This window comes from Chlorocebus sabaeus, chromosome 6 (genome assembly GCF_047675955.1).
Source record: "Chlorocebus sabaeus isolate Y175 chromosome 6, mChlSab1.0.hap1, whole genome shotgun sequence".
Taxonomy (NCBI): Eukaryota; Metazoa; Chordata; class Mammalia; order Primates; family Cercopithecidae; genus Chlorocebus; species Chlorocebus sabaeus.
Genome location: NC_132909.1, coordinates 22,754,027 through 22,782,023, shown reverse-complemented (window position 1 = coordinate 22,782,023; position 27,997 = coordinate 22,754,027). Strand labels below are relative to the sequence as shown.

At 52.6% G+C, this 27,997-nt stretch overlaps 3 protein-coding genes across 3 annotated transcripts; 2 read left to right on the top strand and 1 right to left on the bottom strand.

Annotated features, from left to right (window-relative positions):
• Nucleotides 1–285: 285 nt before the first annotated feature.
• Nucleotides 286–3,064, top strand: OVOL3 (ovo like zinc finger 3). Its single transcript, XM_037991588.2, has 4 exons — nt 286–439; nt 514–578; nt 2,092–2,296; nt 2,785–3,064. The coding sequence occupies exons 1-4, from the start codon at nt 346–348 to the stop codon at nt 2,991–2,993; spliced, it is 573 nt and encodes a 190-aa protein (XP_037847516.1). The 5' UTR covers nt 286–345; the 3' UTR covers nt 2,994–3,064.
• Nucleotides 3,041–4,281, bottom strand: POLR2I (RNA polymerase II subunit I). The gene is made up of 6 exons (XM_007996471.3): nt 4,118–4,281; nt 3,979–4,033; nt 3,671–3,744; nt 3,509–3,583; nt 3,349–3,400; nt 3,041–3,149 (listed from the first exon to the last, which is right to left on the bottom strand). Exons 1-6 carry the CDS (start codon nt 4,174–4,176, stop codon nt 3,087–3,089), a joined length of 378 nt encoding a protein of 125 aa, XP_007994662.1. The 5' UTR covers nt 4,177–4,281; the 3' UTR covers nt 3,041–3,086.
• A 366-nt stretch (nt 4,282–4,647) lies between these two features.
• On the top strand, nt 4,648–16,339 carry TBCB (tubulin folding cofactor B). The gene is made up of 6 exons (XM_007996470.3): nt 4,648–4,965; nt 5,330–5,473; nt 11,111–11,207; nt 11,922–12,113; nt 15,845–15,917; nt 16,062–16,339. Exons 1-6 carry the CDS (start codon nt 4,852–4,854, stop codon nt 16,174–16,176), a joined length of 735 nt encoding a protein of 244 aa, XP_007994661.1. The 5' UTR covers nt 4,648–4,851; the 3' UTR covers nt 16,177–16,339.
• The last annotated feature ends 11,658 nt before the right edge of the window (nt 16,340–27,997 follow it).

Sequence of the window (27,997 nt, the reverse complement as noted above, 5' to 3'; positions counted from 1 at the left end):
CCTGGGAGACACCCAACCCCCCTGGAGCCTTGTTCCCTCTTCCTATGCCCAAAAGCTCCCCAGGCCCATCTCCCCTTGCCTGGCCCTGCTTGGTGGTCCTAGTGCTTGTCCACCCCTGGAAGCTGGACAGTTACCTCCAAAACCTGGGAGAAGATGGGCAGGTCCCTGGGCAGGGGTAACCCGAGCCAGCTTAGTCCACTCCCAGGGACAGTCAGGAAATTTGCATGAAGAGAATGAGGTTCCTCAGAGGCTTCCCCTCCTTTCCCACCAGGGATAGTCATCCTGGGGCTGAGGTCTGACAGCAGGTGGAGGCAGCCCCTGTGTGTGGAGAGCCTTCCGGAGGGCATGCCCCGCGCCTTCCTGGTCAGGAGTCGGCGTCCACAGCCTCCCAACTGGAGCCACCTGCCTGACCAGCTCCGGGGAGATGCCTATATCCCAGGTGGGCCCCTCACCATGCCTGGAGGTAAGGGGCAGGAGAGACGCAAAGCGTCACCATCTGGCTTCTCTCCTCAGACTGCAGCAGCCTGAGAAGGCCACCAGCACAACAGTCGTCCAGTGTCAGGGATCCATGGACAGCGGTGAGTGTGTAGCTGGCCAGCAAAATCAGCTGTTTCGCTCCTGCCTGCTCTCAGCCTTAATGAAGCTGACAGTCCCTTGCTCCCCAGGCCCATCTGCACACGCCCTCCAGCCTCCGGACCTGTCTGCCCCTACTTCTCTCTGTTGGGAATGCCTCTCCTTTCCTAGTAGTGAGCTCTCTACCGTTAGGTCCCACCCCAGGCATCAGGGCCGGCAGCCACAGGGATCTCTCTGTCCAGCGGGGCAGAACAAGATTCAGCCCCACATGTGGATGAACCGCTTTATGTCAGAACATGGGACAACAGGAGTGCGATGGGAGATAAGGGCTATTTCAGCTGTGCATGCACTGGAAGAAGAAAAGCGCCAGTTGGAATGTAGTATGTTCATGAAAGCCAGGCACTGTTCTAGGGATGGGCCGTTATATTCAGCGGGAATAAGACAAAAATCCACAATTTTAAGGAGCTTATATTCTGGTTGGGGGCTGCAAGTATAGACAATAAAATTAGCCAGCCTGTAATTCCAGCACTTTGGGAGGCCAAAGCGGGTGGATCACCTGAGGTCATGAGTTCGAGACCAGCCTGGCCAACAGGTTGAAACCTCATCTCTACTAAAATTACAAAAATTAGCCAGACATGGTGGCACGTCCCTGTAATCCCAGCTACTTGGGAGATTGAGGCAGGAGAATCGCTTGAACCTGGGAGGCAGCGGTTGTAGTGAACTGAGATTACACCACTGCACTCCAGCCTGGGTAACAGAGTGAGATTCTGTCTAAAGAAAAAAAAAAAAAAAAGCCAGGCATGGTGGCACACGCCTGTAATCCCAGCTTCTCAGAAGGCTGAGGCAGGAGAATCAATTGAACCTAGGAGGCAGAGGTTGCAGTGAGCTGAGATTGCACCACTGCACTCCAGCCTGGGAAACAGACCGAGACTCCATCTCAAAAACAAACAAAAAAAACCCCAGTAAAATTAGAAAAGTAGACCGGGCATAGTGGCTCACGCCTGTAATCCCAGCACTTTGCGAGGCCAAGGCAGGTGGATTGCTTGAGGTCAGGAATTCGAGACCAGCCCGGTCAACATGGTGAAACCCCAACTCCACAAAAAATACAAAAATTAACTGGGCATGGTGGTGCATAACTATAATCGTGTAATCGTGTAATCATGGGGAGACTGAAGCACCAGAATCGCTTGAACCCGGAAGGCAGAGGTTGCAGTGAGCTGAGATCGTACCACTGCACTCCAGCCTGGGAGACACAGCAAGACTCTGTCTTTAAAAAAAGAAAGAAAAAAAAAAGGGTATGTCACATCAGAAGATGGGATTGGCATAGAGAAAGTAAGGGCCATGGGATAGTGAGGGAAGGCCCTGGAGAGTGACAGGTACACACACTAATCACTGTCTCCCACCTGCCTTCCTAATCTTCCGTGGTGGCTCCGGGCACTCTGTAAATACTCATTTGCAGAGTAACAAAGGGTGGGTGGGGTCCAGCCAGAGGGGCTAATAACTCTTGCATCCCTCCAGCAGCCCACACAGGACAACCTGACCTCTGCTCCCAGGGGCCCAGGGACACTGGGCTGCCCGCTCTGCCCTAAGGCCTTCCCTCTGCAGCGCATGCTGACAAGGCACCTCAAGTGCCACAGCCCCGTGCGCCGCCACCTGTGCCGCTGTTGTGGCAAGGGCTTTCATGACGCTTTCGATCTCAAGCGCCACATGAGGACTCACACTGGTGAGCAGTGGCAGGGACAGGGAAAAGTTGCTGGGCCCCAGGTGGGGATGGAAGGAAATGGAGAGAGGTGCTGGGCTGTGGAGAGTCCGGGGTTTGTGTATGTGGGGTATGGGGAATCGAGACATGATGTCTTTCGGACCCCAGTGGGTGGGTGTAAGGTGGCAGGAAAATAGGGGCCTGTTAAGGGATGCAGAGTGCAGACGGATGCCGGTTATACGATTCAGGCTCCAGATCGAAGGGCAAGGGAAGGCCTCCCTCTCCATCCCCCAGGGGACAGAGCATCCTGGTGAGGGAGGGTGGGGACAAAGGTGTCTGGCCCATGTCTGCACGGGGTGAGGGTAGCAGATGGTGCGTCATGGGTGGAAGAGTCTGAAGAGTTTGGAATAGGGACCGCAAATGCTCAAGGCTGGAAAGCAGGGTAGGGGCGCTTTAGTCCAGAGCCCATTGCCCTCTCTGTCCAGCCCTCCCCTCTGCGCCCATCTGTGCAGGGATCCGGCCCTTCCGCTGTAGTGCTTGCGGGAAGGCGTTTACGCAGCGCTGCTCCCTGGAAGCTCACCTTGCTAAGGTGCACGGGCAGCCGGCCAGCTACGCTTACCGCGAGCGTCGTGAGAAGCTGCATGTGTGCGAGGACTGCGGCTTCACCAGCTCCCGGCCAGACACCTATGCACAGCACCGCGCCCTGCACCGCGCAGCCTGATACGGTGTGCCAGCGTCCTCCCCACGAGGCAAATAAACACAGGAAACTCACGCATGGAATCTGGTGTTTATTACACTCGGGGGAGAGGGAAGGTCACTCGGTCCAGCGGTGGCCACAGTGTGGGGCTGTGCACACGTAGTACAGGCGCATGGCGTCCTGGCATAAATGATGCATGGTTAGGAAGGGTTTGGACCCAGCAGCGCCTCACCCCAAAAGAACAGGCAAAAGAACTTCACCAATACGTAAGGGTCCGGCCCAGAATTCCAAGAAGCGCTGGGTCACCCATATAGATATCCCCGCCCCCGGGAAGGACCAAACAAGCCCCAGATACTTAAGAAGCCCTCGTGCCACTTACCTCGGCCCGGGCACTGTGTGACTGGAAGAACACAGCCTCCTTATGGCCACACCTGAGGGGGTGGGAGCTCGGTCACTGGAAGCTTGGCAACCTTCCCTCCTCCCTTCGCCCAGTGAGAACGAGCCTCACTTTACCTCCCCAGTACCAGCTGAGCGCTCACTTTTGGCACGGGTGGTCCTCGGTCCGCGGCAACGTGGGGTCCTGGGACACGTCGGCGATAATCTGGGTCAGTTCGCTGCAGGCACGCGGGGGTGCAAAATGACTCTCCGACCCAGCCTCCAGAGCCAACACCCCCGCCCCCAGCTCAGGGCCCGCCACTCACTCCACTTCGTGCGTGATCTTGTTGACATAGATGCAGCTGTTGTCGGCCTCCTGCTGGTAATCACAGTTCCGGCACTGCCAGAGGGCGAGTGTGGGGGTAAGGGGGTCATGGCGGGATTCCAGATAAGACTTGGAGGAGAGGGCAGGGTGATCCCGGAGGGTATGACGACAGGACTGTCTTTGGGGATGGGCAGGAGAGTCAGGATCACTTGGGGTGCAGCGGGGGACGAATAGGGAGTCCGGTCACAGAGGCAGGGGGCAGGGCGGGGCCACTTGTGTGGACCGGACGGGGAAGACCCGAGCGCTCACCGCGTATAGCAGAATGCGGTTCTCCTTGTCTTCCTTGGGGTACAGCATGTTGTTACTGTGGGGAGGGGGACGTGCCAGGGGTTAGTCCTGGAGCCATTCCTCGCCCCCTTTCTAACATCACCCGCTCCCTCCGCCTCACCATTCCTGGCAGAAGCGAATACCCACGAAGCCTGGTTCGTAGGTCCCGTCGGGCTCCATGGCGACGCGCAGCCCGCCCAGCCTTCTGCGCTTGCTCCGCTGCGCTACAGGTCGCGGGAGGGGCCAGGCCTAGGTGCTTCGCCAAAAGAGGGCGGAGCTGCGCACACGTGCTGGCTCCCCGCGGCCTTGGGCGCGGCTCTCTCCGCGCGGAGGTTTCATGGCTTGCGTCAATCTTTTGATATCCTAGAGTAATTGCTTCCAATTTTTGGGCATCGCCGCCTTAGTTTACAGAATAGTATGGATCTGGGTGCCAGAGCCAGGAAAACGATGCGCACTGTAAGCCGCAAAACGCTGAGCACCCAGGAAAGAAGCCATGGCGCTTGACTTGGCTGAAGGCCAGCGCGCATGCGCGAGTTGCCCTTCGAGCACTGAGAGAGCTCTTGCCAGTTCTACCTCCCGGCTTCAGTCTTCGCCGCTTGCTCTGGTCCTTTCCCGGTCGCTATTGGAAGAACCGTGAACTATGGAAGGCCTCTCTGGATTGGCTGGGCTAGCCTAGGAATAAGGAGAACTCTCTTTCTGGCGGTGGGGAAGGGACGGGGGCGATTGGCGGACGCTCCTGGCAGGAGAGCGCGGATTGGTCAGGCCCGGAACAGGAGGCGGGGCTGATAGCCCAGCAGCGGCGGCGGTGGCGGCTGCGGAGCGACCGCGCTGCAGGCCCCGGCAGGGCGCGGCAAGATGGAGGTGACGGGGGTGTCGGCACCCACGGTGACCGTTTTCATCAGCAGCTCCCTCAACACCTTCCGCTCAGAGAAGCGGTACAGCCGCAGCCTCACCATCGCTGAGTTCAAGGTGTGGCCATAGGGGCGGGGTCCGGAGGGGCGGGGCGAAGAAGAAATGGGGGGGTTCCCCAAATGGGGAGGCGGGGAGGGACCGGGGAACGACTGGGCGGCCCTGGAGGTGATCCCAGGCTGCGGAGTCTGGGAAGTCGGTTGCGGCGGAGCGGGTCCGGAGAGAACCCGAGAGTGAAAAGACGAGGGGCGGGTCCAGCGACAAATCCGACGGTCCAGAGGGCGGGGGCAAGAGGCGAGGGGCCAGAGTGCGGCCCCGTGCGTCCTGACTGGGGGGTCTTTTGGAGGAACAGGGACGTGGCGATGGTCATTGATGCAAGGGGCGGGGCCCCTGGCCTCCTTCTCACCCTGCCTCCTCCTCGCAGTGTAAACTGGAGTTGCTGGTGGGCAGCCCTGCTTCCTGCATGGAACTGGAGCTGTATGGTGTTGATGACAAGTTCTACAGCAAGCTGGATCAAGAGGATGCGCTGCTGGGCTCCTACCCTGTAGATGATGGCTGCCGCATCCACGTGAGGACTCTACCTGGGACACTTCCCCGCCCCACCATTCATTTGACTATTCAACAGGCACTTGCTGGACTTTGCCCTCAGTCATACGCAAGATAGGTCCTGTCCCCGTGGAGCCTCCAGTGCAGCCTGAGGAGAGACAGACCCATCATTAGACAGGGATAGCCTAGAGTGGTTTGGGCTGGGATCAGGAAATCCCAGGGGGCTGGGGCCACCCAGGAGAGGTGCCTGACCACCTGGGACAATCAGAGAGGGCTTCCTGGAGGAAGGGATGTCTGAGCTGAGGGATGAGGAAAGGGTGACTTAAGAGAAAGAGGTGGAAAGGAGGGAGCAGGGGGTACAGAGGCCTAGAATGTCAGGTAGGTCACAGTGAGCGACCAGGCTGGACAGCTTGGGAGAAGCCAGAACACAGAGGACTTCTTTGTGCATCCGCTCACCACGTCCTTTCTGTCCTTTTTTTTTTTTTTTTTTGAGACAGTGTCTCACTCTGTCGCCCAGTCTGGAGTGGAGTGCAGTGGCACGATCTAGGCTCACTGCAACCTTCACCTCCTGGGTTCAAGCGATCCTCATGCCCCAGCCTCCCAAGTAGCTGGGATTACAGGCACCCACCCAGCTAATTTTTGTATTTTTAGTAGAGACGGGTTTTCGCCATGTTGGCCAAGCTGGTCTGGAACTCCTGACCTCGAGTGATCAGCTCACCTTGGCCTACCAAAGTGCTGGGATTACAGGCGTGAACTACCAAGCCCAGCCCCTTTCTGTCCTTATTCCCTCCCCACCTCACTCAGTCTGTAGCAGCCACATTGCTCTTTGCACATCCCAGGTGAGCACTGCCTCTGGATCCTCTACTTGAATGATTCTTTTGTCATATGCCTGCGTGCCTCACCCTTCCTTCCTGTCTTAAAAAGTGTCACCATTCTAGCGAAGCCTTCACTGGCCTCAGTGTTAATGTTCACCTCATTCTTTTTCCTTTCTTTGCTTTATTTTAGATTTTTGTGTTTACCAATGATTCCCCTCTGACACACTCTGGACTTCTCTCATCTGGTTTATTTACTCTCTGCCTCCCTGGATTCGATTGCCCTGAGGGCAGAAATTTTGATCACTATAATTCACTGCTGTGTCCCCAGTACTTGGAACAGTGCCTGGGACAGGGAGGATAGTCCGTGAATCGTTTTTTGTTTTGTTTTGAGACAGAGTTTCAGGCCCTTGTTCCCCAGGCTGGAATCCAGTGGTGCGATCTCAGCTCACTGCAACCTCTGCCTCCTGGGTTCAAGCTATTTTCCTGCCTCAGCTGCCCTGGTAGCTGGGATTATAGGCATGCACCACCACACCCGGCTAATTTTGTAATTTTGTATTTTAAGTAGTTTTACCATATTAGCCAGGCTGGTCTTGAACTCCTGACCTCAAGTGATCCGCCCACCTCGGCCTCCAAAGTGCTGGGATTACAGGCGTGAGCCACCTAGCCCAGCCCTGTGAATCATTGTTGAATGATGAATTGAATCCATAAAGTAAGACCGCAAGGATAATGTAATTATCCCCATTTTGCAGAAGAGAAAACTTAGCTTCAGGGTAGAATTTATTTATTTATTTATTTATTTTTTTGTTTGTTTGTTTGTTTGTTTTTGTTTTTTTTTTGAGACGGAGTCTCGCTGTATCGCCCAGGCTGGAGTGCAGTGGCCGGATCTCAGCTCACTGCAAGCTCCGCCTCCCGGTTTTTTACGCCATTCTCCTGCCTCAGCCTCCCGAGTAGCTGGGACTACAGGCACCCGCCACCTCGCCCGGCTAGTTTTTTGTATTTTTTAGTAGAGACGGGGTTTCACCGTGTTAGCCAGGATGGTCTCGAACTCCTGACCTCGTGATCCGCCCGTCTCGGCCTCCCAAAGTGCTGGGATTACAGGCTTGAGCCACCGCGCCCGGCCTATTTATTTATTTTTGAGACAGAGTCTTGCTTTGTCTCCCAGGCTGGAGTGCAGTGGTGTGATCTTGGCTCACTGCGACTGCCGCCTCCCTGGTTCAAGCGATTCTCCTGCCTCAGCCTCCCGAGTAGCTGGGATTACAGGTGCCCGCCACTATGACCGGCTAATTTTTGTATTTTTATTAGAGATGGTGTTTCACCATGTTAGTCAGGCTGGTCTCGAACTCCTGACCTCAGGTGATCCACCCGCCTCGGCCTCCCGAAATGCTGGGATTACAGGCGTGAGCCACCGCGTCTCTTTAGTAGAGAAGGTTGAAGGGGTGGCCTGCCCCTCCACACCTGTGGGCATTTCTCATTAGGTGGAACGAGAGACTTGAGAAAAGAAATGAGACACAGAGACAAAGTATAGAGAAGGAAAAAGTGGGCCCAGGGGACTGGCGCTCAGCAGACAGAGAACCCATGCCAGCACTAGTCTCGGAGTTCCCTCCGTATTTATTGATCATTATCTTTACCATCTTAGAAAAGGCAGGATAAGAGGATCATCATAGGGAGAAGGTTAGCAGTAAGACATATGAATAAAGATTTCTGTGACATAAGTTTAAGGAAAAGTGCTATGCCTTGATATGCATATGCAAATATCTCCATAAACATTTTTAGTGCATAAAGAGCAGCATTGCCCCTAGCAAGTCCCACCTTCAGCCCTAAGGCGGTTTTCTCCTTTCTCAGTAAATAGAACATACAATCAGGTTTTACACCGAGATGTTCCATTGCCCAGGGACAGGCAGGAGACAGATGCTTTTCTCTATCTCAACTGCCAAGAGGCCTTCTTTCCTCTTATACTAATCCTCCTCCGCACAGACCCTTCACAGGTGTCGGGCTGGGGGACGATCAGGTCTTTCCCTTCCCACGAGGCCATATTTCAGACCATCACATGGGGAGAAACCTTGGACAATACCTGGCTTTCCTAGGCAGAGGTCCCTGTCCCTGGGTACTTGAGATTAAGAGAATGGTGATGACTTTTAACCAGCAAGCTGCCTTCAGGCACTTGTTTAACAAAGCACACCCTGCACAGCCCAAAATCTGTTAAACCTTGAGTCACAGCAAGGACAGGGTTGGGGGTAGGGTCACAGATAACAGCATCTCAAATACAGAACAAAATGGAGTCTCTTATGTCTACTTCTTTCTATACAGTAACAGTCTGATCGCTCTTTCTTTTCCCCACAGAGGGTGAAACCCCATCTCTACAAAAAATACAAAAATTAGCTGGGTGTGGTGGCAGATGCCTGTAATCCTAGCTACTCAGGAGGCTGAGGCAGGAGGATCACTTGAACCCAGGAGCTGGAAGTTGCAGTGAGCCGAGATCATGCCACTGCACTCCAGTTTGCATGATAGAGCGAGATCCTATCTTAAAAAAAAAAAAAAAAAAAAGAGTTACCTGAAGATGGGGAAGGGGTGCCCTAGGAATGGGGCCCAGCAAACACTCCAAGGTGGGAGGGAGCACAGTGGGGATTAAGACAGGCCACTTCTGTGGCTAAATAGCATGGAAGCTGGGGAGGACCCTGACGTGGCTCAGGTGCCCCTCTGGCTGTGTGTGGGGAACAGACGGTGGAGGACAGGAAGAGTAGGGAGACCAGGAGGGGGCTGCTGTGAGAGTCCAGATGAGGGGGCGAGGCCTGGAGCTGTGGGTCAGGCCTCTGCTCGGTGCACAGGACTGAGCCTTTGGACCACCCTGGGCAGCTGAAGCTGAGGGGTGCGGGTGTTCATAGGTATCTCATAGGCAGTGGTTTCTTTGAGCAGGTTTCATACCAGGTGGTTCAGGTACACACAGACCTCCCAGGCCACTCAAGGAAGGTGTTCCAGAGGCGGAGCCACCGGGGAATTTTTACGTTCTCTTTTTTTTTTTTTTTTTTTTGAGACAGAGTCTCGCTCTGTTGGCCAGTCTGGGCTGGAGTGCAGTGGCCGGATCTCAGCTCACTGCAAGGCCTTTCTCCTGCCTCAGCCTCCCGAGTAGCTGGGACTACAGGCGCCCGCCACCTTGCCCAGCTAGATTTTTGTATTTTTAGTAGAGACGGGGTTTTCACCGTATTAGCCAGGATGGTCTTGATCTCCTGACCTTGTGATCCGCTCGTCTCGGCCTCCCAGAGTGCTGGGATTACAGGCTTGAGCCACCGCACCCGGCCACGTTTTCTAAAATTCTTTTTCTCTTTATAAATATCACCCATATTCATTGTTTAAAAATAACAGAACTTCAAATTTGTGAAAATTCTCAACATAGCAGAAATTCTCAGTGATGTTTGATCTGGAAATAAAGCCCGTTCCTATTTTGCCATGTTAGCCCAGTGTCTTAGGCCACATGCCTCAGGGTGTTCCTTGGGCCCGCTCTCTCCCTCACCCCCACATCCATTCTCATCAAATCCTGTCGGCTCCATCTACAAAAACTTCCCTGACCTTGGTCCAGCCTCCATCCTTCCCCCAACCTCGCCATCCTGGCAACTTCTTCCCTGGCCTCCCCGCTCCCCATCTCAGCCAGAGGGAGCCTGGGACCACCTGAGTCAGGCCAGGGCCCTCTTAGCTCAGAGCCGTGCCCTGGCGGCAGCTTGCTCCAGATAAAAACCAAAGTCTAGGCCAGGTCGGTGACTCATGCCTGTAATCCCCCCCAGCACATTGGGAAGCAGAGGCAGGAAGATTACTTGAGGTCAGGAGTTTAAGACCAGCCTGGCCAACATGGCAAAACTTTGTCTCTACTTAAAAATACAAAAATTAGCCAGGCGTGGTGGTGCATGCCTGTAGTCCCAGCTGCCCAGGAAGCTGAGGCAGGAGAATCACTTGAACTTAGGGGGAGGCAGAGGTTGCAGTGAGCTGAGAACGCACCACCACACTCCAGCCTGGGCGACAGAGCGAGACTCCATCAAAAAAACAAAACCCAAAGTCTACAGCAGCCGCTTGTGTCTTCCACTCTCGCTCTGGTTTCCTCCACCCCACCCACGCCCCCCACTCCAGAGCGTGAAGGACATTTCTACCTGTGGCCTTGGCTCAAGAATGGCACCTGCCATTCTTGCTCATCCTTCTGGCCTTGGCTCAAACATCCCCTCTTTTGGGAAGCCTGCTCTCCCATGCTCCTTAAGCCTCTTCTCTGTTGTATTTTTCTCCATAGCCATCCTCTGGTGTTTCATAGGTACCTGTTCCTTTGTGGTTGGCCTTCTGGCTGCACAATGAGCACAGCCTGAGGGCAGAGTGTGTCTGTGTTTGCACTGAGTCCCCAGCATGAGGCCCAGCTGGGCCCCTGGGAGCTCAGAACCCAATGAGTGAATGAATACCAGGGGCAGAACAGGAAGAGATGCTCTGGGGCCTGTGATTGGGGCCAGCATAGGAGAGTCCCAGAGGCCCAGCAGGAGATGCGCCATGCACAGGGCTGTGGGCAGGGCCTGAGCTCTGCTGATTGGACTCCGTGAATTTGGGGCCCTTGGTGATGTTGATGCCAGCAAGTGGGGGACTTCTGGGTACAGAGGCAGTCTCCGGGAGCTTGGATGGGGGTGAGGAAGGGGAGGCGGCCAGTGTAGGTAGCTACTTCTCCCTTCCGCGGGGCTCAGGAGAGGAGAGAAGGCTGCCATACAGGCGAGGAAGGGAGATGCGTTTTTCCCAGATGGGAGACACTGAAGTCCCTGCACCCAGCACCCAGGCTTCCCTGGCCAGACCCTGATCCCCACGGAGCCCCTCCTCTCACACAGGTCATTGACCACAGCGGCGCCCGCCTTGGTGAGTATGAGGACGTGTCCCGGGTGGAGAAGTACACGATCTCACAAGAAGCCTACGACCAGAGGCAAGGTACGGGCAGGTGGGCGCCGAGAGGTGCGTGGGGGCCAGAGGGAGTCTGTGCAGGCGTGGGGGCGGGCAGGGTAGACAGGGCCACTGCAGGGAAGCCAGTGGTGTGGGCAGTGGGGACCGAGAGCTTGGGAGGATATAGGGGTGAGGCTGGGAGTGGGGACAGGCGGGGGTCTGGGGTGGGAATGGGGGCCGGGAGGTGTCGGGGGCTGTGGGCAGTCAGACGTGGTGGGGGGAGGGCTGGGAAAGTGGAGGGAGTTGAGGGGTAAGTGTGGGGGCGGGGTGTTGGGGGCAGCAGTCAGGGTCAGAAGGGGACATGGAGAGGTCGGATGGGGTGTGAAGGGCAGCACAGGTGGAATGTGAGTGGCCAGGGTGGCGGTCAGTGAGGGCACCTGGGACGGATCAGAGTGTGGGGGAGACGGGGCCTCAGAGCCGAAGGAAGGCGGATGATGAAGGCAGATGTGTGCTGAAGGGGTGAGAGACCATGGGTCCTGTGGTGAGGGGTGCACGCGGCACCCCTGCCGTTTCTGATTATGGCGAGGCCCTAGGAGTCCTGGGAGAGGCTAAGGCTGTGGTGGGAGACCTGGGACTTGGGTGACAGCCCTTTGTCACCTGGAAGAGAGAGTTCCTCCATGAACATGGGCCCTTCGTGGGTGGAGCGCCATCATGTTAGGCCCAGCCGATACCTTAACTGACTCCAGCCCCCTCCGCCCGCAGACACGGTCCGCTCCTTCCTGAAGCGCAGCAAGCTCGGCCGCTACAACGAGGAGGAGCGGGCTCAGCAGGAGGCCGAGGCCGCCCAGCGCCTCGCCGAGGAGAAGGCCCAGGCCAGCTCCATCCCCGTGGGCAGCCGCTGTGAGGTGCGGGCGGCGGGGCACTCCCCCCGCCGGGGCACCGTCATGTATGTAGGTGCGTGGTCCGCGGGCCCCGGGGTCCCGGGCTGCAAGGCCGGGAGGAGACGTTGTGCACACAGTGGAGCTTCGGAGACCTCACACTCTGCCTTGGGGTGCGGGGTGGTGGGGGTTCGAAACGATCTCAGTCCCTGGAGGTGGTGGAACCATCGGCCGACACTGACCGCCCAGTGTTTGTGGAGGGAAGTGGGAGGCACAGGTGGAGTGATCTGTCCAGCGAGGGAGGCAGCAGAGGCCAGAGCCACGCAGACTGTGCGCTTGGAAGCGTGGAGCACAGTGCCAGTCGCAGTGGGGAAACGGGCGGCGTGACCAGGGCAGGAGTGAGGGGAACTAACACAGGGGGCTGTGTGAGCCCAGAGGAAGCACCTGGGAGCATCTGAAGGAAAGGGGGCAGCAGCCAGGTGAAAAGGAAGGAAGAGTTCCTACCAGAAGGAGTAGCCGGTGCAGGTGAGCAGAGCGCAGGAGGTTCACCCAGGGAAGGGGAGCGGGAGGAGAGGGGAGAAGTGAAGTCAGGGGCATGGGCAGGATGGTGTCACAGTGGAGAGCAATGTGGATTTTTTAAAAAAGAACAGGCCAGCCATGATGGCTCACGCCTGTAATCTCAGCACTTTGGGAGAACAAGTTGGGAGGCTTGCTTGAGCCCGGGAGTTGGAGGTTACAGTGAGCTATGATTGTGTCATTGCACCCCAGCCTGGGCAGCAGAGAAAGACCCAGTCTCAAAACAAAGGCTGGGTGCAGTGGCTCACACCTGTAATTCCAGCACTTCGGGAGGCTGAGACAGGAGGATCACTTGAACCCAAGAATTTAAGACCAGCCTAGGCAACATAATGAGACTCTGTCTCTACAAAAAAATAAGTAAATAAATCCCACAAGACTTTAGTCAGGTGTGGTGATGAGCACCTATAGGTACCCCAGCTACTTGGGAGGCTGAGGTGGGAGGAGGTGAGGCTGCAGTGAGCAGTGATCGCACCACTGCACTGCCGCCTGGGTGACAAAGCGAGACCCTGTCTCAAAAAAAAAGATTCAGGGGGTACATGTGGTGTTACATGGGTGTGTTGCCTGCTAGTGGGTGGGGACTGGGCTTCTAGTGTACCCATGACCCAAATTGTGAACATCGTACCCAATAGGTAATTTTTCAACCCTCACCACCCTCCCGCTTCTGGCATCCCCACTATCTGTTATTTCCGTCTTTATGTCTGTGTGTACCCATCCCCCAGTCATCTGCAGCCACTAATTTACGTTCTGTCTCTAATTTGCCGATTCCGGATGTTTCATAGGAATAGGATCGTGCAATCTGTGACTGACTGCTTCCACTGAGCAGAATGCTTTCAGGTTGCATCCATGGCATGTCTGTGTCACTGCCACACTGTTACCAAGTAGTCCTGCATTGAACGCATAGACCACATTTTATCCAGTCACCAGTTAGTGGACATTAGGGTCATTTCCACTTTTTGGCTATTATGAATAATGCTGCTATGAACCTTCTTCTTCTTTTTTTTTTTTTTTTTCTAATTGGAGACAGGATGTGGCTGTTGCCCAGGCTGGAATGCGGTGGCGCAATCTCAGCCACTTCAGCCTTAACCTCTTGGGCTCAAGCTGTCCTCCCACCTCGGCCTCCTGAGTAGCTGGGACTACAGGCACTCATCACCACCCCCGGCTAAAGGTTTGCAGTTTTTTTGTAGAGATGGAGTTTCGCTATGTGGCCCAGGCTAGTCTCCAAACTCCTCCTGCTCAAGTGATCATCCTGCCTCAGCCTCCCAAAGTGCTAGGATTACAGGCGTGAGCCACCATGCTCGGCCTGAACATTCTTGTATAAATTTCTGGCTGGACGCGGTGGCTCATGCCTGTAATCCTAGCACTTTGGGAGGTCAAGGTTGGCAGATCACCTGAGGTCAGGAGTTTGAGACTAGCCTGGCCAACATGGTGAAACCCCATCTCTATTAAAAATACAAAAATTAACTGGGCATGGTGGCACGTGCCTGTGATCCCAGCTACTCGGAAGGCTGAGGCAGGAGAATCGCTTGAGCCTGGGAGGTGGAAGTTGCAGTGAGCCAAGAGCACGCCACTCCACTCCAGCCTGGGTGACTATGCAAGACTCCATCTCAAAAAAAGTAAATAAATTTTTGTGTGGACATTTGTTTTAATTTATCTGTGACTAGGAATGGAATCCCTGGGCCACATGGTAACTCTGTGCTTGACTTTTTGAGGACCTGCCACACTGCTTTCCACAGCCACTGCAGCATTTTTCATTCCCGCCAGCAGCGCACAAGAGTCCCATCTTGGCCTCATCCTCACCAGCACTTTAGTCTGTCTTTTGCTTATAGTCATCCACTGGGTGTGAAGGGGAACATCATTATGGTTTTGATTTGCACTTTTTTGGGGGCTAATGATGTTGAGCATCTTTTCATGGCCATTTGTGTATCTTCTTTGGAGAAATGTCTATTCAGATCCTTTGCCTTTTGTTTCTTGTTTTTTGACACAGAGTCCCACTCCGTCACCCAGGCTGGAGTTCAGTGGTGCTCTCAGCTCACTGCAACCTCTGCCTCCTGGGTTCAAGCAATTTTCATGCCTCAGCCTCCCGAGTAGCTGGGATTACAGGCGAGCGCCACCACACCTGGCTAATTTCTGTATTTTTAGTAGAGACAGGGTTTTGCCATGTTGGCCAGACTGGTCTCAAACTCCTGGACTCAAGTGATCCACCTGAGGCTCGTGGATCTCCTAAAGGGCTAGGATTACAAACATGAGCCACCGCGCCCAGCAGTATGTCGGGGTTTTTTTTTTTTTTTTTCTTTTCTTTTGAGACTTTTTTCTTTTCTTTTTTTTTTTTCTTTTCTTTTTTTTCTTTTTTTTTCTTTTCTTTTGTGCCCAGGCTGGAGTACAGTGGTGCAATCTCAGCTCGTTGCAACCTCCGCCTCCCGGATTCAAATGGTTTTCCTGCGTCAGCCTCCCGAGTAGCTGGGACTACAGGCGCCTGCCACCACACCCGGCTAATTTTTTGTATTTTTAGTAGAGATGGGGTTTCACCGTGTTAGCCAGGATGGTCTCGATCTCCTGACCTCGTGATCCACCCTCCTTGGCCTCCTAAAGTGCTGGGATTACAGGCGTGAGCCACCGTGCCTGGCCAGTGTGTCATCTTTTGAGGAATGTGTGTTCATATCCTTTGGCCATGATCATGGCTCAGTGCTGCCTCAGCTTCGTGTTGCCCACTTTTTAATGGGATTTTATTTTTTTGCGGGATGGGTGTTGAGTTCTTTGAGTTCCTTGTATATTCCTCTGCTTGCTTTTTCATTGGGATGCTGTCTTTTGTCGCTGAGTATTGTGTATTAGTTTGCTAACAAAGTACCACTCACTAGGTGACTTAAAAGAGTTATTTCTCACAGTAATGGAGGGTAGAAGTTCAAGATCAAGCTGTCAGCAGGTTGGATTTATTCTGAAGCCTCTCCCTCTGGCAAGGCAGCAGTGCCATCCACTTTAGGTTTTTATGAAGCCCTCACTGGCTGGTGTCTTCACCCAGTGAATGGGGGACAGGGGTGGGAGCAGGGACACCAGCGAAGTGGCTACCATATTAGTCTGGACAGGAGATGGAGATGGTCCTAGTGGTAGCAGTGGAGGTAGCAAGAATTGGTTTTCACCAAGACATGGGCCGACACGGATCCAGGGTGATCCTGAAGTTTCATGGGATTTCTTCTATGTCCAGAAGTTTAATGGGGATTTCTCTTCTGTGGGCAGGTCTCACAGATTTCAAGCCTGGCTACTGGATTGGTGTCCGCTATGATGAGCCACTGGGGAAAAATGATGGCAGGTAACAAGAATTCCCACTCAGGTGTCTGTACGTGCGTTTGTGTGTAAGTCCATGCATGCTGCTGGCTGAGCTGCCCATGCCAGCACCTGGAGTGGAGCCATGTGAGGATCCTCTGACTACACCCACCCCCATCCTGTCCTGCAGTGTGAATGGGAAACGCTACTTCGAATGCCAGGCCAAGTATGGCGCCTTTGTCAAGCCAGCAGTCGTGACGGTGGGGGACTTCCCAGAGGAGGACTACGGGTTGGACGAGATATGACACCCAAGGAATTCCACTGCTGCAGCTCCTAACTCGGCCACTGACTGCCCCTCCTGTGTGTGCCCATGGCCCTTTTCTCCTGACCCCATTTTAATTTTATTCATTTTTTCCTCTGCCATTGACTTTTGACACTCGTGCATTAAATTCACTAGAAACCCAGAAAGGATTTGGAGGACTTGATGATTTGGGGACCCACTGGGTAAATAGTGACCCTTCTGTATCAGGGGCCAGCCTCCATGTCCTTATATCTTGCTGCTCCCCCATCTTCTCATTCCCACCTCATCTGCTGTAGCTACCAGGAAGAAGGGGAAGGGAAAGGAGGGGATATTCTTTGCCTTTAAAAATGATGTATAGGCCGGGCGCGGTGGCTCAAGCCTGTAATCCCAGCACTTTGGGAGGCCGAGGCGGGTGGATCACGAGGTCAGGAGATCGAGACCATCCTGGCTAACATGGTGAAACCCCGTCTCTACTAAAAATACAAAAAACTAGCCGGGCGTGGTGGCAGGCGCCTGTAGTCCCAGCTACTCGGAGGCTGAGGCAGGAGAATGGCGTGAACCCGGGAGGCGGAGCTTGCAGTGAGCCGAGATCGCGCCACTGCACTCCAGCCTGGGCGACACAGTGAGACTCCGTCTAAAAAAAAAAAAAAAAAAAAAAGATGTATAACTCAGCCAGGCACAGTGGTTCTTACCTGTAATCCCAGCACTTTGGGAGACCGAGCTAGCAGGTCGCTTAAGCCCAGGAGTTTGAGACCAGCCTGGGCAACATGGCAAAACTTCATCTCTACCAAAAATACAAAAAATGAGTCAGGTATGGTGGCGCATGCCTGTAGTCCCAGCTACTTGGGAGGCTGAGGTGGGAGAATGACCTGAGCCCAGAAGGTCGAGGCTACAGTGAGTTATGGCACCACTGCATTCCAGCCTGGATGACAGAGCAAGACCCTGTCTCAAAACCAAAAAAAAAGAAAAGAGGCCGAGCACAGTGGCTCACGCCTGTAATCCCACCATTTTGGGAAGCCAAGGCAGGAGATCGAGATCATCCTGGCCAACATGGGGAAACCCTGTCTCTACTAAAAATACAAAAGTTAGCTGGGTGTGGTGGCATGTGCCTGTAATCCCAGCTACTCAGGAGGCTGAAGCAGGAGAATGGCTTGAACCCGGGAGGTGGAGATTGCAGTGAGCTGAGATCACACCACTGCACTCCAGCCTGGCGACAGTGAGACTCCATCTCAAAAAGAAAAGAAAAAAAAAAAAAAGCCAGGCATGTTGGCTCTGCCCATAATCCCAGCACTTTGGGAGGCCGAGGAGGGCAGACCACTTGAGTTCAGGAGTTTAAGACCAGCCTGGACAACATGGCAAGAAACCCTGTCTCTACAAAAAATACAACAACAAAATTAGCTGGGTGTGGTGGCACACACCTGTAGTCCCAGCTACTTGGAAGGCGAGGTGGTAGGATCACCTGAGCCTGGGGAGGCAGAAGCTGCAGTGAGCTGTGTTCACACCACTGGACTCCAGCCTGGGTGCCAGAGCGAGATTCCATCTCAAAAAAAAAAAAGGGGGCCGACACCACGACACCAGCGCATGGCGTGTCACATTTTTAAGGATTATATACAGCCAGCAGTTACTGGGCTGGTTTCCTTTAATCCTCACAGGGGCCCTGTCTGCAAGTCCTTCACCGTTTCCCGTCAACACCCCACCTTTCCTGCCCAAAGTCTGGGGTCGGGAGGGAATTCCCAGGAGTTCCCAGGACTTGGGCCAGGCTCCCAGATCCCGCAACCTTAGCGTGCCAAGCCTCGGCAATGACCGCCCAGCTGCCATAAGGGGGCAGCAGCGCACCGTTCAGACGTTGCGCGCCTGGTGCATTATGGGACGCGTAGTCTCAAAGACAGCAGAAGCAGCCTGAAACGCAAACGGCATTTCCCAGAAAACAGCCTGGTCTTGCCCAAAGCTGGAAGCTGAGGTCTCGCTCTTCCCGGCGTTACGGGGGATTGTGGGATGTAGGCATTTGGCTCCGCCCTCCGCTAAGGGCCGTGCAGCGCAGGCGCCAGGCATCTGGTATAGACAACCGAGCTTAATCCGAGGCGGGGAACCAGCGTCCCGGGGGAGTCGCCGAAACTAACTTTCTGGCCACAGTGGAAGTGAAGCGATCGAGCTCCCTTAGTGGCTGGAGCCGACTGGGCCTCCTTCCTGTCCTCCTGCATCTCTACTGGTCCCTTTCTCGGGCTCCTGGTCCGCTCCCAAGCCTGTTCAAGCACAAGGCGTTTCCATCTAAAAAAAGAAATCTCTTTCGCTGGGCGAGATATCAGAGCCCCGGGAGCGAAAGTGTTGGTAATGTTAGACAGAATGAGTTCCTCTTCAAATATCTAACTTCCTTGTCCTTTGTTCTGTGAACTGCCCTTCCTGCGGAAACTACCCTTCCCGGGGAAACTGCCCCTCCTCGCAGCGGCAACCCATACCCGCCTCTATTTGAAATAGCCAATGGGAATCAGCTTAGATTGTGAGGTCCAAGCCTAGCCAATGGGGTTAAAAACCCCTGCTCTCCTTTGTTAGGTGTGCTTTTGGTACAGGTCCGGGCAGCACCCTTCTGCAGAAGTAAACTTTGCCTTGCTGAGAAACTTTTTTCCTGAGTGCTGGTCTCTCTCTGTGGCACCGAGAACTTATTTCTAACAGTAAGAAGAATTTACTGAGGACAGCATAGGCTTGAAAAAGAAAAGTTTTATTAGAAAGAATGCTGCAGGGCACAGTGGCTCACGCCTGTAATCCCAGCACTTTGGGAGGCTGAGGCGGGCCGATTGCCTGAGCTCAGGAGTTGGAGACCAGCCTGAGTAATCCGGTGAAACCACATCTCTACGAAAATACAAAAAATTACCTGGGCATGGCAGCATGTGCCTGTAGTCCCAGCTGCTTGGGAGGCTGAGGCAGGAGAATTGCTTGAACCCTGGAGGAGGAGGTTGCAGGGAGCTGACATCATGACACTGCATTCCAGCTTGGGTGACAGAGCAAGACTCAGTCTCAAAAAATTTTTTTAAAAAAGGAAAGAAATAATACTGCAGGCCAGGCAGGGTGGCTCACGCCTCTAATCCCAGCACTTTGGGAGGCCGAGGCAGGTGGATCACCTGAGGTCAGGAGTCTGAGACCAGCCTAGCCAACATAGTGAAACACCATCCCTACTAGAAATACAAAAATTAGCCGGGCGTGGTGGCGCGTTGTCCCAGCTATTTAGGAGGCTGAGGCATGAGAATTGCGTGAACCCAGGAGGGAGAAGTTGCAGTAAGCCGAGATTGAGATCGTGCCACTGCACTCCATCCAGCCTGGGCAACAAGAGGGAAACTCTGTCTCAAATAAATAAACAAGGAAGTAAATACATGGGCCCAGGAGAAGGTTTGGAAGCATTACTAAAGTTTAGCAAAGCAGAGAATTTTTGTCAATTGCATTGTCAGCCTGATGCATCTATTATAAAACCATAGTCAAACTTCAGAAAAGAGGTCTGGTGTTATATGTTACTTCCTCCTTCTCCCTCTCTCTGCTCCACAAAAACAACTTTTTTTTTTTTTTTTTTTTTCATAATTGCAAAAGCCCTTCCTCGTTACTAAACTCAAAAGGCAATTCTCCACCTCAGTGTTCTGGTCCTGCAGTAACAGCTGATGTTTAGACGAGCAGTTCTGGTTTTTTTTTTTTTTGTTTTTTTTTTTGAGACAGCCTCTATCTGTTGCCCAGGCTGGAGTGCAGTGGCGTCATCTTGGCCCACTGTAACCTCTGATTCACACTGTAACCTCTGATTCAAGTGATTCTCCTGCTTCAGCCTGTCAAATAGCTGAGATTACAGGTGTTTGCCACCACACCTAGTTAAGTTGTATTTTTAGTACAGACAGAGTGTCACCATGTTGGTCAGGATGGTCTCAAACTCCTGACCTCAAATGATCCTCCTGCCTCAGCCTCCCAAAGTGCTGGGATTACAGGTGTGAGCCACCACACCCAGCCTGGACAAGCAGCTCTTAAACTTTTGTGTCTCAGGACCTCTTTACACTCTTGAAAGTTATTGAGGACCTCAAAGAGCTTTTGTTCATGAGTGTTATATCTGTAGAAATTAGCCATATTAGAAATTTAGAATTTTAGGCTGGGTGCCATGGCTCACGCCTGTAATCCCAGCACTTCGGGAGGTCGAGGCGGGCAGATCATGGGGTCAGGAGTTCAAGACCAGCCTGGCCAACATAGTGAAACCCCGTCTCTACTAAAAATACAAAAATTAGCCCGGCATAGTGGCGCATGCCTGTAGTCCCAGCTACTCAGGAGGCTGAGGCAGAAGAATCACTTGAACCTTGGAGGTGGAGGTTGCAGTAAGCTGAGGTAGTGTCACTGCACTCCAGCCTGGGTGACAGGGAGATTCCATGTCGAAGAAAAAAAAAAGAAATTTTGGATTTTAAATGTTTATTCATTTTAAAAAAACATTGCATGTATTAAAATTTTTTTTTCAGCCAGCGCTTTGGGAGGCCAAGGCAGGCAGATTACCTGAGGTCAGGAGTTGGAGACCAGCTGGCTAACATGGCGAAACCCCGTCTCTACTAAAAATACAAAAATAACGTGAGTGTGGTGGTGCGCGCCTGTAATCCCAGCTACTTGGGAGGCTGAGGCAGGAGAATTGCTTGAACCTGGGAGGCAGAGTTTGCAGTAAGCCCAGATCCTGCCATTGCACTCCAGCCTGGGTGACAGAGTGAGACTCTGTCTCCAAAAAAAATTTTTTTTCAACAAATTTAGTTTAGAGATATGATTGGCATTTATTATTGATACATGAACTGGGCATCATGCCACCTAGCTGCACTGGGCATGGCAGAATGGTTGGTTTTTGTAAAGTAGCTTCGTCAGGAACAAGGAAACAGAAAAATAAAAAAAGCAGATTGGTTCATATCAGATTACTTTCCTTGTTCAAGCAGAAAAGACATCCCTATCATGCCTGCTTAGGTTGACTGGACCCTTTCTAATTGGTTTCTGTGTCTCTCCTTGTTTGGGGATTTTTTTGTTTTAGAAATGGTCTGTTCTGTTGCCCAGCCTGTAGTGCAGTGATCATTCACAGGTGCCGTCAGAGCAGCCTTAAGCAATCTTCCCACCTCAGCTTCCCAACATGCTGGGATTACAGGTGTGAGCCACTGCACCTGGCCTAAACTGTTAAATTTTGGTGTTAATGTACTAGCAGTAATAGACACCTAATGCACCTGTATTCCAATTACCTACTGCTGCATTAAGTATTATCTAAATCCTCAGGAGGCTAAGGCAGGAGAATCGCTTGTACCAGAGAGGCAGAGGTTGCAGTGAGCCGAGATCACGCCATTGCATTCCAGCCTGGGTGACAGAGCAAGACTCTGTCTCAAAAAATAAATAAATAAATAAATAAAAATAAAAATAAACCTCAGCATCTTTATTTATTTATTTATTTATTTATTTTTTATTATCTTTTGGAGATGGAGTCTCGCTTTGTCACCCAGTCTGGAGTGCAGTGGCGCAATCTCAGCTCACTGCAAGCTCTGCCTCCTGGGTTCACGTGATTCTTCTGCCTCATCCTCCCAAATAGCTGGGACTACATGCACCCGCCGCCACACCCGGCTAATTTTTTTGTATTTTTAGTAGAGACGGGGTTTCACTATGTTAGCCAGAATGATCTCGATCTCCTGACCTCGTGATCCACCCGCCTCGGCCTCCCAAAGTGCTGGAATTACAGGTGTGAGCCACTGCACCCAGCCTTTCTTTCTTTTTCTTTTTTTTTTTTTTTTTTGATATGGAGTCTCGCACTGTCACCTGGGCTGCAGGTGACAGCAATTGACAAAAATTATTCAACTCTTGTTGAATAATTTTTTTCCCTTTTTTTTTTTTTTTTTTTTAAGACAGGGTCGGCCGGGCGCGGTGGCTCAAGCCTGTAATCCCAGCACTTAGGGAGGCCGAGACGGGCGGATCACGAGGTCAGGAGATTGAGACCATCCTGGCTAACACGGTGAAACCCCGTCTCTACTAAAAATACAAAAAAAAACTAGCCGGGCGCGGTGGCGGGCGGCGGGCGCCTGTAGTCCCAGCTACTCCGGAGGCTGAGACAGGAGAATGGCGTGAACCCGGGAGGCGGAGCTTGCAGTGAGCTGAGATCCAGCCACTGCACTCCAGCCCGGGCTACAGAGCAAGACTCCGTTTCAAAAAAAAAAAAAAAAAAAGACAGGGTCATGCTGTGTCACCCAGCCAGACTGGAGTGCAGTGGCGCAATCACAGCTCACTGCAGACTCAACTTCTCAGGCTCAAGTGATTCTCATGCCTCAGCCTCCTGAGTACTGGCTAACTTTTTGATTATGTGTAAAGATGGAGTTTTTCTGTGTTGCCCAGGCTGGTCTCAAACTCCTAGGTTCAAGTGATCCTCCTGCCTCAGCCTCTTAAGCAGCTAGGACTACAGGTGTGCATTACTAAGCACAGCTCACAAAATATATTTTAAAATTAAAAATTCAGGCCAAGCACAGTGGTACACATGTTATCTCACTGCTTTGGGAGGCTAAGAGGGGAGGATTTCTTGAGCCCAGAAATAGGAGACCAGTCTAGGTAACATAATGAGACCTTATCTGTACAAAAAAAAGTTTTTTAATTAGCTGGGCATGGTGGCACACACCTGCAGTCCTAGCTACTCAGGAGGTTGAGGCTGGAAGATAATAGCTTGAGCCCAGAAATTCGAGGCTGCGGTGAGACATGATATATGATCACACCCCGACACTCCAGCCTGGATGACAGAGCAAGACCCTGTTTCTGAAAACAAACCAAAAACCCAGATTTCTGAAAACAAACCAACCAAAAACCCAGAAGGTAGTGCCCAAGAGGTTCCTTTTATACAGGTTATCATGGACTAGCATATTAATGAAAATTCCTAGGCCAGGAGCGGTGGCTCACGCCTGTAATTCCAGCACTTTGGGAGACCAAGGTGGGTGGATCACAAGGTCAGGAGATCAAGACCAGTCGGGCTAACATGGTGAAACCCCGTCTCTACTAAAAACACAAAAAAATTAGCCAGGCATGGTGGTGGGCACCTGTAGTCCCAGCTACTTGGGAGGCTGAGGCAGAAGAATGGCGTGAACCCCGGTGGCTGAGGCAGGCAGATCACAAGGTCAGGAGTTCCAGACCAGCCTGGCCAACACAGCGAAACCCCATCTCTACTAAAAATACAAAAATTAGCCAGGCGTGGTGGCAGGCACCTGTAATCCCAGCTACTCGGGAGGCTGAGGCAGGAGAATCACTTGAACCCAGGAGGCTTAGGTTGCAGTGAACCGAGATTGTGCCACTGCAATCCAGTCTGGCTGGGTGACAGAGCATGACCCTGTCTCAAAAAAAAAAAAAGGGAAAAAAAATTATTCAACAACAGTTGTTAAAGCACAGGAAGAGCTGGGCACGGTGGCTCCCACCTGTAATCCCAGCACTTTGGGTGGTTGAGGCAGGCAGATCACTTGAGGTCAGGAGTTTGAGTCCAGCCTGGCCAAAACAGTGAAACCCCATCTCTACTAAAAACACAAAAATTAGCTGGGCGTGGTAGCCCACGCCTGTAATCCTAGCCACTGGGGAGGCTGAGGCATGAGAATCTTTTGAACCCGAGAGGCAGAGTTTGCAGTGAGCCGAGATCATGCCACTGCACTCTAGCCTAGGCAACAGAACGAGACTCCGTCTCAAAAATTTAAATTAAATCAAATCAAATAAATAAAATAAGGCACAGGAAGGGAAGGCTTTATTCAGAGCCATTACGATAGAGAGAGGAGCCACAGTGGCAGGGGCTTGCAGTGAGGAAGACAGGTTGGACTCAACTCCAAATACTGCATGGGGAAGTGGGAATTCACAGCCCAGGATCAGGGTGGGGTGCAGTGGATGGAAAGTTACTAAGATGAAACGTCAGGGGTAAGGGGGGATTCTGGCTCAACCAACCTAACAGGATTCTTGCTGAAGACACGCCCAGGTTATCAGACATCACTTGGGGGCTGGTGGAGGATGAGGAACCTGATCAGATGTCAAAGATGGGAGAGGGTTCTTGCTAAACTGACTTAGCAGGGTTCTTTGCTAAAACTGGATTTGACAAGGAAGTACACAGATGAGCCTAGCAGGAGATTCAGAGGCTTGACTAGTTTGGCCATGCAAATAATTTTTTTGTTTTGTTTTTTTCTGTTTGTTTTTTTTCGGCTCACTGCAACCTCCACCTCCTGGGTTCAAGCGATTCTCTTCCCTCAGCCTGCAGAGTAGCTGGAATTACAGGTGCCTGCCAGCACACCTGGTTATTTATTTCTGTATTTTCAGTAGAGATGGGTTTTTGCCATGTTGGCCAGGCTGGTCTCGAACTCCTGACCTCAAGTGATCCACCCACCTTGGCCTCCCAAAGTGCTGGGATTACACCCACCGCGCCTGGCCCAAGCAAATCATTTTTATCAGGGGATTGACTCCAAAGAAAAACAGTAGGAGAGGAGATCCTGCAGCGTCACAGCCGGTACAAGAGCCTGGCCGCAAGGAAGCCTGGTGACAGGAGAGGAAACAGAGCGGTGCTGACCTGCTGAAGGGAAGGCAGAGGTCGGACAGGTACCCGGATTAGTCATCGCATAACAACTTGGCATCAGCCATGCTCTGCCATCTACGGTGTGGCCTCCGGCAAGTGACTCTCTCTGAACATCCACTTCCTCTCATGTTAATTTCTTTCTCAGAGGGTTGTGAGAGGCCTTGGCAAGCCATGGCCATAAAGCAATCACGGGCTGGGCGTGGTCACTCATGCCTGTAATCCCAGCACTTTTGGGGCACTGGGGTGGGAGGATCACTTGAGGCCAGGAGTTCAAGACCAGCCTGGGCAACATAGTGAGATCCGGTCCTCACAAAAAATAAAAAAATTATTCAGGTGTGGTGGTGTACCTGTAATCCCAGCTACTCTGGAGGCTGAGGCAGGAGGATCCCTCGAGCCCAGGAGTTTGAGGTTGCAGTGAGCTAAAATTGTGCCACTGCACTCCAGCCTGGGTAATGAAGTGAGACCCTGTTTCACTTTTTTTGACATGGAGTCTTGCTGTCACCAGGCTGGAGTCCAGTGGTGCAATCTTGGCTCACTGCAACCTCCGCCTCCTGGGTTCAAGTGATTCTCGTGCCACAGCCTCCCGAGTAGCTGGGCTTACAGGCATGTACCACCACACCCAGCTCATTTTTGTAATTTTAGTAGAGATGGGGTTTCACCATATTGGCCAGGCTGGTCTCCATTTCCTGACCTAGTGATCTGCCCGCCTTGGCCTCCCAAAGTGCTGGAATTACAGGTGTGAGCCACCGCACCAGGCCAAGAAAAAAGTTTCTTGCTCATACAAAGTTAGCTGTGGGTCTAGGTGACTATCGAGGGCAGAAGTCCTCGATGCCAGGCCTCAGCCCTCTTCCTTCATGTGGCACCTCCAGGTTTGCTCAGCTCCTAGTGTGGCTGAGGCAGGAGAAAACAGAGCATGGAGCATTCTGCACTGCCTTCCCCTGCGCCGGCCACAAACACAAGGTCTTGCTGTATCCACTGGGCTGGGGTGCAGTGGTTGCACTGGTTTTGAAATACTTCTACAAGGAGCATTTAAAGTGTTCTACATCCAACACTTCTACTTACATTTTATTGGCCAAAGTAAGTCACATACTTATGCCTGAGTTCAGCAGAGCCTAGGAGATGGCGGAGGGCATTAGTAATGCTTGCCCTACTGTCTCACTGCTGGTGCTGAAAATCCAGTGAGAAAATACACACAAAACATATTCATTCATTCGTTCGTTCATTCATTCGTTCATTCATTCATTCGACAAACGTTTACTGGGCACCTATGATGTGCCAACCACTGTTCTAGGAACTGGATACATACCTATGAGTGAGTACATAGCAGTGAACAAGACATATAGAAATCCCGGCCCGGCCGGGCACGGTGGCTCACACCTGTAATCCCAGCACTTTGGGAGGCCAAGCGGGTGGATCACCTGAGGTCAGGAGTTCAAGACAAGCCTGGCCAAGATGGTGAAACCCCATCTCTACTAAAAATACAAAAATTGGCCGGGCGCGGTGGCTCAAGCCTGTAATCCCAGCACTTTGGGAGGCGGAGACGGGTGGATCACGAGGTCAGGAGATCGAGACCATCCTGGCTAACACGGTGAAACCCCGTCTCTACTAAATATTACAAAAAACTAGCCGGGCGAGGTGGCGGGTGCCTGTAGTCCCAGCTACTCGGGAGGCTGAGGCAGGAGAATGGCGTGAACCCGGGAGGCAGAGCTTGCAGTGAGCCGAGATCTGGCCACTGCACTCCAGCCTGGGCGACAGAGCAAGACTCCGTCTCAAAAAAAAAAAAAAAAATACAAAAATTAACTGGGTGTGGTGGCAGGCGCCTGTAATCCCAGCTGCTCGGGAGGCTGAGGCAGAGAATTGCTTGAACCCAGGAGGTGGAGGTTGCAGTAAGCCGAGATTGCGCCACTGCACTCCAGCCTGGGCAACAGAGTGAGACTCCGTCTCCAAAAAAAAAAAAAAGAGAGAAATCCCGGTCCATGGCAAGCTCACATTCTAGTGGAGGAGACAGAAATCTGGATAAATATGTAAAGTACACAGGGGTGGGCGTGGTGGCTCATGCCTATAATCTAAGCATTTTGGGAGGCTGAGGTGGGTGGATCACCTGAGGTCAGGACTTCGAGACCAGCCTGGCCAACATGGTGAAACCTTGTCTCTACTAAAAATACAAACAAATTAGCCAGGTGTGGTGGCGGACTCCTGTAATCCCAGCTACTTGGGAGGCTGAGGCAGGAGAATCGCTTGAACCCAGGAGGTGGAGGTTGCAGTGAGCCAAGACCATGCCATTGCACTCTAGCCTGGGCAACAAAAATGAAACTCCATCTCAATAATAATAAAATAAAAAATAAAGTACACAGTATGTGAGCAGGTGATAAAAGACAGGACCTTCCAGAGATTACTAGATGTGTAGACGTGAAAGATCTGCTCCCCAGACCTGGGGCTGGAGAAGGTCTTAGTAATGGAGTGGTGGCCTCATGTCTTCATGTCTGCCCTGAGATAGAATGTTTGGATGTTGCTGTGCTTGCAGGGCCTCTATGCTGAGTTTTGTCTGTGTTCAGCTGGGAACATGCAGGTGACCCTGCCAGGCAGGCATCTTCTCACTTTCTCCGGGGGGTGAAGATGAGGGCAGGGAGGTGATGGGAAAGATCACTAGGGACTTGGTGGCTGTCATAAGAACGCTTTTTTTTTTTTTTTTGAGACAGAGTCTCGATCTGCTGCCCAGGCTGGATGGAGTGCAGTCGTGCAGTGGTACAATCAAGGCTCACTGCAGCCTCTACCTCCTGGGCCTGGGCTCAAGTGATCCTCCCACCTCAGACTCCTGAGTAGCTGGGACTACAGGCACATGCCACCACGCCTGGTTAGTTTTTGGTATTTTTTTTGTAGAGATGGGGTCTTCCGTGTTGCCCAGGCTGGTCTCAAACTCCTGGTTTCAAGCGATCCTCCTGCCTCAGTCTCCCAAAGTGCTGGGATTCCAGGCATGAGCCACCGCACCTGGCCTTGTTGTGAGAACTTCTGACTGTTTCCTGGAGTGGGGGGCAGCCAGGGCAGGTCTCTGAGCAGCAGGGCCCTGACCTGACTCAAGTGGTCTTAGGCTTCCTCTGGCTCCACAAGAGGAGCAGACAGCGGGGAGCAGACAGCGGGGAGCAGACAGTGGAGAGCAGGCAGCGGGGAGCAGGGAGACCAGGGAGAAGGATGTGAGGTGTCCAGGTGGGAAAGGATGGAGGCTGAGCCAGGGTGGGGACCGTGGAGGGGAAGAGTTTAGTTTCTGTAGGTGGAG